General features: G+C 40.6%; 1 protein-coding gene across 1 annotated transcript in view; it reads right to left on the reverse strand.

Annotated features, from left to right (window-relative positions):
* Nucleotides 1–8,355: 8,355 nt before the first annotated feature.
* Nucleotides 8,356–10,886, reverse strand: part of Gpatch11 (G-patch domain containing 11) — an 11,617-nt gene continuing 9,086 nt past the window's right edge. The window contains exon 10 of the mRNA XM_031357811.1: nt 8,356–8,440. Coding sequence (XP_031213671.1) covers nt 8,385–8,440 — 56 coding nt within the window. The 3' untranslated portion in view covers nt 8,356–8,384. The remainder of the gene's footprint in view (nt 8,441–10,886) is intronic.

Raw genomic sequence — 10,886 nt, forward strand, 5'->3', positions numbered from 1 at the left:
ACAACCTTATCCTGCAGAGATGTCTCAGTGTCTATCATTAAACAGCTAGCAGGACCCCATGGAAACCCTGAAAGAGGTTTTTGTTTTTGTTTTGTTTTGTTTTTGAGACAGGGTTTCTCTGTATAGCCCTGGCTGAGGGTTTCTCTGTGTAGTCCTGGCTGTCCTCTGTTTACCAGGCTGGCCTCAAACTCAGAAATCTGCCTGTCACTGCCTCCCAAGTGCTGGGATTAAAGGCATGCACCACCACCACTGCCTGGAGGTTTGTTTTTTTGTTTTTTCTTTCTTGTTACTTCAAAAACAATCTTACAAAGTTATTTTTTGACAATTCCATACATGTATTACTGTGGGTTCCCTTCCCCTTAGTCCTGGAGAGTTCCGAAAGCGAAACTCTCTCAGCCCTAGGACTGCGGATGCCACCTGCTGATGCCTGACTGCCTTAGATCAAAGACTGCTTACAGCTATCTCACCTTGTCGGACTTGCCTTTGAAGTTCCTTCCTCCGGTCTGTTGTTTATGTTAGATTGTGGGTTTCTAGATTGTGGGTTTCGGTTTGCCTTCATGGTTTCGATTCTGCCTCTTGTTATATAAACCCAGTTTCCCCCGAGTAAAGACACACCTTGATAAAGCGTACTTGGAGTCCTTCTCTCGTGTCTCTCCCGTCCTATTATTTTCACAGGTTCTCAATAATTCTCCAGTCTGAGAGCACCTACCGGGAGTGTGGGCCCGTATTACGTTCTGGTCACACTCTGAACCCTCTGCTGTTATGCCTTGTCTGTCATGTGAACTGCTGCCTCTGAATGTGGGAGACCGTCTGCCCTTAAGTTGCTTCTCTCAGGTAGTCAGTCATTGTGATGAGAAAAGTAATGAAATGGTACCCGAAGTAGGGTTGTGTTGCAATAAACCTACTATTGGGCTTTCAGAACTGGTTTGTAGGAAAAATGTGGGGAAGTTTGAAGCAACAGGCTAGAGAAGTCCTCAAATGGTACATGTTAAATTTAATGTGGTAGCTTAGAAGTCTCCGAGAAAAAGGAACCCATTGGGAATTGCACTAGATACAGGACATTTGTGTAAAATTCAAAAGACTGGTGGGAGAATTTCAAGACATTCAGGCTGTGGCATGGTGGTTGTCTCCTGCTTTTAGCCAGAGTTATTGTGTGAATTTGGAAGGAGTGAGTGGAAAGATATGAGGAAAAACAAAGTTCTGGGAAATGAGCACCTTCAAAGACAAGGCAGGTACAAAGCTGTTAAAGTGATCAGTGCACTAAGAAAAACCATTCATGCTACACTGCTGGTATTATAGGAGCAAGGCTACACCCATGAATAGCTGCACAATGTCGAAATGAAAAGCCATTTAAAGGCCTTTCATTTCAAAAGTTCAAGCAGGAATACACAAGGGAGAAGTTTTTCTGTTTCAGGGGTACAGGAGCTTAGAGAATGCTATAGCCATAGCCCAAAGTTTACACTTCAAGATGGCAGCAGGACTTGGCATCTTCTGTATAATGCTGGTTTTTCAGGAAAGCACAACGAAATGGGAAAGGGTCACATTTCCCATCCCCCCTCTCCATCCCCCACTTCCCCTCCCCACCCCTGCCCCGGGCTCTTCAGCCCTTTGACCCAACTCTGTTCCCAACTTACCATGACCCAGTGGCATCTGGAAGTCCAGGAGTTAGGGAGCTCCCTGGCCCCAGGCTTCTCGTATGTCTGTGGGCTCCGACCCTCTGTTCCTGACTCCCCCTGCGTGGTTTCCAGAGTTGACTGGACGCCTGGGAGCTTGGGAACCCCAGCTTTGGCCTTCTACATCTTAGGCTGCATTTTCCCACCGGGAGTGGTATATCGCTTCCTGTGAGCCCATCACCTGACAGTGGGTGTAGGGTAAATGTAATCCAGCGCTAATGCAGCTGGAGCCAAGCATGTCCTGTTGTACCTGACGGAGTGGCATTCTCACAAATGCCTTTGTTTACCCTGCTTGGATTTAACCTCGTAGCGGTACAGTTGTTCCTTAGTCTTCTCTCAGACTTGCTTTGTAGAATAGGAATAGTTACTTTTTGCCTTTGTATGCTGTAATATTTGTCTTATGGGGCCTCACAGCTAAGAGTTTTCCTTTGCTTCTCAAAGCACTTTGAACATTTGAATGGAGTTGAGTATTAAGATCATGGGAATTTCTGAGGTGGGACTGAATGCATTTTGCATTATAAGATGACCATGAGCCAACAGAGACTTGGACACACTCTACACTATCGACCAAGGCTTCTGCCAAACCTTTCCTGTCATGAAGGATTGTATCATCTGAAATTGAGTCTAAAAAAAAAATAAGTAAATAAATCTCCCCTCCTTAAGATGCATCTGTTTTTTAATTTATTTTATTTATATGAGTACACTGTAGCTGTCTTTAGATACACCAGAAGAGGGCATTGGATCCCATTACAGATGGTTGTAAGCCATCATGTGAATGTTGGGAATTGAACTCAGGACCTCTGGAAGAGCAGTAAGTGCTCTTAACTGCTGAGCCATCTCTCCAGCCCCATCTGTTGGGTTTTAAGTGACAAGAAAAGTAGTTAACATACTGTTTAAAGAAGGCATGCCAACAACAAGCACCCATAATGCCTTCAAAAGGAGAATGGGCTTAAAGTTGTATTTACATATTGGAGAATGAACTAAAGCTAGATGTAGTAACAGTATATATTAATATCCTGTTAAGAGAAAAAATATTAAAAAAATGTTTACGGAAGGAAACCATTCATAAATTTATAGAACATTCCAGAACATACAAACCAAAATCATTTTTAAAAATCTCCTTCCCCCTTTTTTTTGGAACCTTAATAAATAGAGCAAGATGGAAGAGGCGGACAAGGGAGGAAGGAATACTAGATTCCTAAGTGGTTGGCTGATGTAGCTGTCTGTAGCCACATATGAACAGGATTTCTGGAAGAGAAGTAGGAGCCTAAAGAGAAAAAAAGAAACCAGATGGCAAGAGGGAATAAAAAATGGGACCAAGTCATGGTGTGCTTTCACTCGGCCACGTGTATTCAACTGTGTAACAAGCAGGCAAAACCCCGCCCCAGTCCACCAACATCCCATGGCCCAATCAGCATCTTTATCTTCGGCCTCTGGAGGTGGGAGTTCCAGCGTAGCAGGAACTTGGAGAGAGGCGTGGCTATTAGCAGGAACCTGAGGCACGGAAGTGGCAGGAACAAAAAGGGCTTTGTTTAAGTCAGGAAGCCCACCCCACGGGGGCCTGCCTGCTGCTGGTGGCAAGACAAGGTCTGAGTGAGCCGGCTCCTGGCTGAGGGAGGGTCACGGGCTGAGAAGAGGATGATGGGGCTGGTAAGGAAGATTCTCAGACTTTTTATCTTATACATCTTGCATCTACTATAACAAAGCTTTGAAGAAAGATGGCTTGTGCTGTTGGCAGTAGTAGGAAACTCTCCATCTGGACAGGAAAGCTCACTTTCTACAGAGCAGAGAGAGGCATTAGAAATGATACTTAAGAAATTCCCAAGAATGTGAATGATTTAGAAGAGATGAGACAAGACCACCTAGGTAAGATGAGCTAAGGACAGAGCCTAAACTCTGGACCGAACGCACACAGGGAACACACATTGGGCAAAGCAAGCATTAGCACCAAGCAGCAGCAGGAAATGCTGGATGATGATGTGGATTGTCCTTGGAGACCTTGAGGGGTCTTAAAATGTAGAGCAACAAATCAGCATTAGAAAAGCGGCATGTTCTGAGAGAGCCCTGATTTAGAATTTCCTACTGGGCCATAGGGAAGGTTCCCCCCTTCCTGCCCAGCATTATTATTTATTTTTATTTTTTATTTATTTATTTTTTTAAAAAGACTTTTATTTATTATATGTGAGTACATTGTAGCTGCCTTCAGACACCTCAGAAGAGGGCATCAGATCTCATTACAGATGGTTGTGAGCCACCATGTGGTTGCTGGGATTTGAACTCAGGACCTTTGGGTTGAAGTGCAGTCAGTGCTCCTTAACCGCTGAGCCATCTCTCCAGCCCATTTATTTTTAATTATTATTATTAATGAATATAAAGGTCACCAGAACCACCCATCATTACTAGTTGCTGTTGCTATAATCTGCCCTCACAAATTCAGCGTGCTGGAAAAATAAACCTATTGCTTTTGCATCGAACTCCATCCTTGAGTTTCATTTGGGGGTCTCCCAGCAGCTAAGGCTCACTTTGAGTCTTAGAGTTGTTTTATGAGTTTTAAACTGAGCCAAATTCAGGCTTACCAGAAGGTGAGAAGCAGTGAGAGACTCCTACAAGGCGTGTGCCTTTTTCTAAGTATTCATTAAAACATCTGTTGTGTCATCTGACTGCTATGGTAAGGCAATGTTTAGCGTCAGACACTAAGACAACAGTGGGAGAGGGGAGAGAATATTGGCAAGAGTTTAAAATGGTGACTGACCATGGACCTCCACAATGGAAAGATGCACATCACCACAATAGCAATGTGATCTAATCTATCATCACCCACAGCAGAAGAAACAAATGGGCTGCAGAAGAACAACCATGAGGAGATTATTAGACCTGCATGTGATTATTCTATTAGGTAATTTGTTTTCCTTAAAAAGGCATTTAACACATACACACACACACACACACACACACACACACACACACACACACACACTATTGGAGAAATAATTCTTTTAGAGAAATATTTATTTGTATGTCCATGTCTTTGTATGTGAGCACAGTGACAGCCTAGGCCAAAGCAGAGCATTAGATAGCCTGGAGGTGGAATCAGAGAGAAGAAAAAGAGAGCAGCTGTAGTTGATGTTAGCCACTGCCAAGCAGAAATGAAGATATATAGGTATTTAACATTTTATTTACATTTTTTTTTCAAATTTTCTAGGTACAAAGAAATCTCTTTTAAAACAGACTAATACTAGCTTTAATGAACAATTCCTAGATTTAAGAGGAATACCAAGGGTATTTTTACATTATGAAGTACATATGTTATCTTTTAGCATCTTTATCTACTTCTGAGGAGATGTTTTCTCAGTCTCCAAACCAGGAAACCCCAGGCATCTTAACCAGGGCAAAGCGGGCAGAGTAGGGCCTCACTCAGTAATTCCAGGTGTACTTTTGAAAGAAAATGTTTTTTACGATTTATTTGTTTACTATATGTAAGTACACTGCAGTGAACTTCAGACACCCCAAAGGAGGGCATCAGATCTCATTGTGGATGGTTGTGAGCCATCATATGGTTGCTGGGATTCGAACTCACGACCAGAGCCATCTCTCCAGCCCTGAAAGAAACTTTCTTTTTTAGGTATTTTTTTCGAGACAGGGTCTCTCTGTGTAGCCCTGGCTGTCCTGGAACTCACTCTGTAGACCAGGCTGGCCTTGAACTCAGAAATCTGCCTGCCTCTGCCTCCTAAGTGCTGGAATTAAAGGCGTGCACCACCATTGCTTTTACCTGTTTGCTTCACTAGGAAAGTTTCATTACAGAGTAAATATAACATTTCTATTAAATACACATATGTAATACATACATGTAGATATAACATAAGTTTATATTAGATATATTCATAATCTACACATACACACAGATTTATGTTACTATATGCATGTATGGCTGGTTGCATAATCATGGGACCCAGTTTAAAATGAAATATAAGGTGCTTTTTAAGAGGCTAAGTGTGGGACAGTCGTATGGTCAACTGTACAGGCTGCATGCCCATTAAGCATACTCTGTGTACATATAGCTACATGTGACCTGACACATCTGAATGTCAGCTTTTCCAGGTATTCGTCATCTGCAGACTCACTAGTCAGAGACTTGTAACATCCATTCCTACCTGAATGGTCACCAGAACTCGCGGTCCTCTGGCACATTAACATTTTACTATAAGAAATACTTTTGATCACTATTAATTCTCACAATGTTAATCTTCAAACACACAAGAATGAGTCTGTATGTATCATTGTGCAGCCTTAACAAGTAATATTCAACCTTTGCTCTTATGCTGATCCCATCCCTTTTTGTTTCTTTGGCTGGAAAATTTTAAAGTGAATCTCATTTGTAGCCATAAATATTTAAAAGTTGACTTGTAATAGATAAGTTCTTTGTAATAGTAACAAAATCATACACCATTGCTTCTCAGACAAACTCAGAAATATAATTACACATAATTAGTCTGAATTCAATTTTACAGTCTCAAAACACAGGAAGATCCAAGGTTACTTTTGGTTGACATGTTCTTTTACTCGAGAGCATACTCCCTGTGTTTTCTTTACTCTCAACATGAGGAACTAGTCATGTCTGGGATGTCTTCTACCCAGGAAGTGGCTCACGGTGTCCCCGAGGTTAGATGGGTGCAGTTCCACCAGCACTGGCTTCAATCCTAACTGAACGCTGTAGCAGCACTGTGGTGCAAACAAAATGGCTCCAGAGTATGTGGAGCCTGGCTGATGTTAATTTAGTTGTGGTATATTTTAATTTCCCATAGTTGCAATATTTTACCACAGACTGGGTCATTGACGTTTTAGCCACTTACTGCAGGTCTGGAGGCCAGAAACGAGATTTGGCAGCCACGCTGCCCAGACAGTGGTTGCCATCATGAATCCTGTGCATGGCGTTACCAGATTCAGGCACAGCTACACAGACCGGCTCGGTTTTAGCTGAACATGCTCTAGCACTTATATTCTTTCCCATTGTTAGTACTTGAAATTCCCCTCAACTTAAACAAACAAAAAGTTTTAGGGACAGAGAGATGACTTAGCAGGTACAGGCTCCTACAGCCAAGCCTGGTGACCTGAGTTCAATCCCCAGCACTTACATGATAGGAAAGAATTGACTTATGCAAGTAGTCCTTCGACTTCCACACGCATGCCTACACTCATACCCAGATTACCTAATTTTAAAAATCTAGTAAAAATATTGTGCGTTATAATTCACATTGTAAGCAATTTATTTACCCAACATCTGCAATTTGAAAGTGTTTGTTCTGTTCAGAGTTGCGTCAACACTGAGTTCAATTTTAAAACATGTTTGTCACTTCAAAGAACATTAACAGATTCACCATCTTCTCCCTACTCTAGAAAACCACCCATATGCCTTCCGGCTATAGATATGCCCATTCCACGAATATAAATAAATAGAACCTTACATGGAGTGTTTTCTTTTCTTTTGTTTTGTTTTTCAGAGACAGGGTTTCTCTGTGTAGCCCTGGCTGTCCTGGAACTTACTTTGCAGATCAGGCTGGCCTTGAACTCAGAAATCCGCCTGCCTCTGCCTCCCAAGTGCTGGGATTAAAGGCGTGCACCACCACTGCCAATATGGAGTGTTTTTCACATAAAAATATTTCTGCTTTAGTTAGGGTCTTACTGCTGTGAACAGACACTGTGAAAGGCAACTCTTATAAGGATAGCGTTTAATTGGGGCTGGTTTACAGGTTCAGAGGTTTAGTCCATTATCAAGGTGAGAACATGAAAACATCCAGGCAGGCATGGTACAGGAAGAGCTGAGAGTTCTACACCTTCATCTGAAGGCTGTCAGCAAAATATTCACTTCCAGGCAGCTAGGATGAGGGTCTTAAAGCCCGCACCCACAGTGACGCACCTACTCCAACAAGGCCACACCTTCTAATAGTGCCACTCCCTGGGCAGAGCATGTACAAACCATCAAGTCTCAGTATGCACTCTTCTTGTGCTGCCAAATAGGGTCCTGTTAAATGAATATTTAACTTATATATCTGTTCAATAGACATTTGGGTTGTTTATACTTTTTGACAATTATGAATAAGAATACCCAAAGCAGAAAACCAGACTAATAAGGGTCCATTTTCTATGCTTACAACTGCTGTGTTATAGAGCAAGCTGCCTTCTCATAGCTTTGCATATCCAAGTCCTGTCCTTCCTTCAGAACCTGAGCTTAGTGTAGTGCCGCTGGAATGTCCCTGGCCAGGCATGCTGCTTCTCCAAATAACATTAGATAGTCTGATTAGAAAGAGCTGTATTCCAGCTTCATGCCAGTGAGCTTAATTTGTCGTGCTGGTGACTGAACTCAGGATCTTGCACAGGCTTGGCAGGCCCTCTACCATAAAGGTGTATCTCAAGGCCTAAAGCAGACAACTCTTTTCTTCCTGATTCCCATATCCTACTTTTTAATTTATCCAAAGTAAGGAGGGGATTAAGTTTGCTCCCTATTGGTACCCTTAAACTCTACAAGCATCCCTATACCAAATAAGTTATAATCGTTCAAGTCTATGATACTTGTATTTGGAAGTAACAGTAACATGTTTCTAAATCAGTGAGCTATTTTATCCAAAGAAGAACAACTTTCTAAAAGAATAAAATGCTATACAAAGGCCTTCTTTCACTACTCACATAAAGAATTTTACTTTATTGGGAACAATCTTAGTCATGATCCGCAGAGGTTGGTCCTGGGCAATTCGAAGATAAGTCTTCTTTATCTATAATTTATGTGTGAGACATAAAAGGTAAATATAAGTTCATGGTAAACTTACAAGATAGTATGTAGTAGGCCAGCCTGGTCTACAGAATGAGTTCCAGGACAGCCAGGGCTACACAGAGAAACCCTGTCTCAAAAAACAAAACAAAACAAAACAATAAAACAAAATAAAACAAAAAAAAAGAGGATAGTGCCTTCCGATCTCTCTGGGCGGTGTCCTTAGCGGACCTTGGGCGCAAGCTCTACAACCAGTCCCACAAAAAAGCAAAAAGCTCCTAACTCAAAACATCCAGGAAATCCAGGATGCACTGAGAAGACCAAACCTAAGATATAGAAGAGAGTGAAGACTCCCAAGATAATGGGCCAGTAAATATCTTCAACAAAATTATAAAAGAAAACCTCCCTAACATAAAGAAAGAGATGCCATGAACATACATACAAGAAGCCTACAGAACTCCAAATAGACTGGACCAGAAAAGAAATTCCTCTCGTCACATAATAATCAAAACAACAAATGCACTAAACAAAGAAAGAATTTTAAAAGCAGTAAGGGGAAAAAAAGGCAAGTAACATATAAAGGTAGGCCCATCAGAATTACGGCAGATTTCTCACCAGAGACTATGAAAGCTAGAAGATCCTGGGCAGATGTCATGCAGACCCTACAAGAACACAAATGCCAGCCCAGGCTACTATACCCAGCAAAATTCTCAATTACCATAGATGGAGAAAACAAGATATTCCATGACAAAACAAAATTTACACAATATCTTTCCACAAATCCAGCCCTTCAAAGAATAATATATGGAAAAACGGTTGGTGAATGACTTTATGGATAGACTATCTTAATACACACCATTTCTTAAATGAATGTAATCTGTTCTCTGTGGCCTGAGAATAAAGTCACTCACTCAAGTCAAATAGCTTTGACCATAGCAGGAAGTCTGTATCCAAAAATCGTGCCTACAATTCATTCCATGGCGCAGCAGAACTATCAACTCTCAGCTTAGCTACTATGTAGGTAAAATCCTTCAGTGATTTAAGGGTCATTGAAGTGCAGCCTTATTACAATGAAATCCAATGTCTAAAAATTGTTCTTATTTTGGGCGTGTACCACAGAAAGCCAAGACTTTAAACTGCACTAAATATAAAACAAACAAACAAGACTTTATATATTTATGTTCATTTAAGAAAATACTAGTAGTGATGTATTATTTTGAAATATACAGTTAATATGTTTGGAGTTATTTGAAATTTATACTGAGAAAAACCTATGTATTTTCAGTATTGCTGTAGACAAGCACCTACATAACACTGTTAAATTGATTGTTGTTTTATATCAAACAACTTTTATAGTACTCATTTTTATTATAATATTTTATAAATTTTAAGGAATATGAGAAAAAAAGATATTGTAGGTATTGAAGAGGGGGTCTCTGGGAGGAGCTGGGGTACAAAAGGGAAACAAGGATGTGATTTAATTCTATTTACTTAAACTGTGTTATTAAATGTTAACAAATTCAGACAAATTGAAATCATGTAACTTTTCTCATCATAATGCAATAAAAGTTAAAAAAAAAGAGGATAGTATGTAGTATTTTTGACTATTCATGTTTGTTATTTATTCCACAAAATAAATGGGGAAAAGATTAAAACAATAATAGAAACAAGGAAATGAGGGCTGAAGATGTGGCTCAGTAGTTAAGATCTCTGGCTGCTCTTCCAGAGGACCTGAGTTCAACTCCCAGCACCACATGTGGCTCAAAACTGTCTAATTCCAGGACCAAGGGATTCAATGCCTTCTTCTGGCCTCCATGAACACTGAACGTACATGGAACGTACACGACATGTACATACAGACATAGCACCTATACACATAAAAGTTTAAGACATCTTCATTCTCAAATACAAAGTCCTTAATTATAAATCAGTCAAGGTGAAACAGACAAGGAGACAATTGGCTCTTGAAGATATCTGGCAAAGGTTAAACCAATTTCTTCTTCACAATGGGTAAAAAAGAATGGATTTCAATATACTCGACTTTTATGAGTCAGGAACAATAGTCTACCTAAATAAAAATTAGTTCTAAAATCTTAATGCAAGCATCTATCAAAGAATGAATCTTCAAAAATAAACCATGAAAAAAATCATTCTCTTCAGGTTTTTTTTTTTGTTTTTGTTTCTGATGGGAATGGTCATTGAAATAGGGTTTCATTATGTAGCCCTAGCTGGGCAAGAACTCACTATACACCAGGCTGCCCTTGAACTCAGAGAAATCCACTTGTCTCTCTTGAGCACTGGGAATATAAATGTATGCTACCATACCTAGTCTTTAAGTTATTCTTTAGAATTGAAATTATTTCTTTAGTAAGAAAATGGTGGCCGGGCAGTGGTGGTGCATGCCTTTAATCCCAGCACTTGGGAGGCAGAAGCAGGCGGATTTCTGAGTT

This window comes from Mastomys coucha, unplaced genomic scaffold, assembly GCF_008632895.1.
Source record: "Mastomys coucha isolate ucsf_1 unplaced genomic scaffold, UCSF_Mcou_1 pScaffold6, whole genome shotgun sequence".
NCBI classification, from domain to species: domain Eukaryota; kingdom Metazoa; phylum Chordata; class Mammalia; order Rodentia; family Muridae; genus Mastomys; species Mastomys coucha.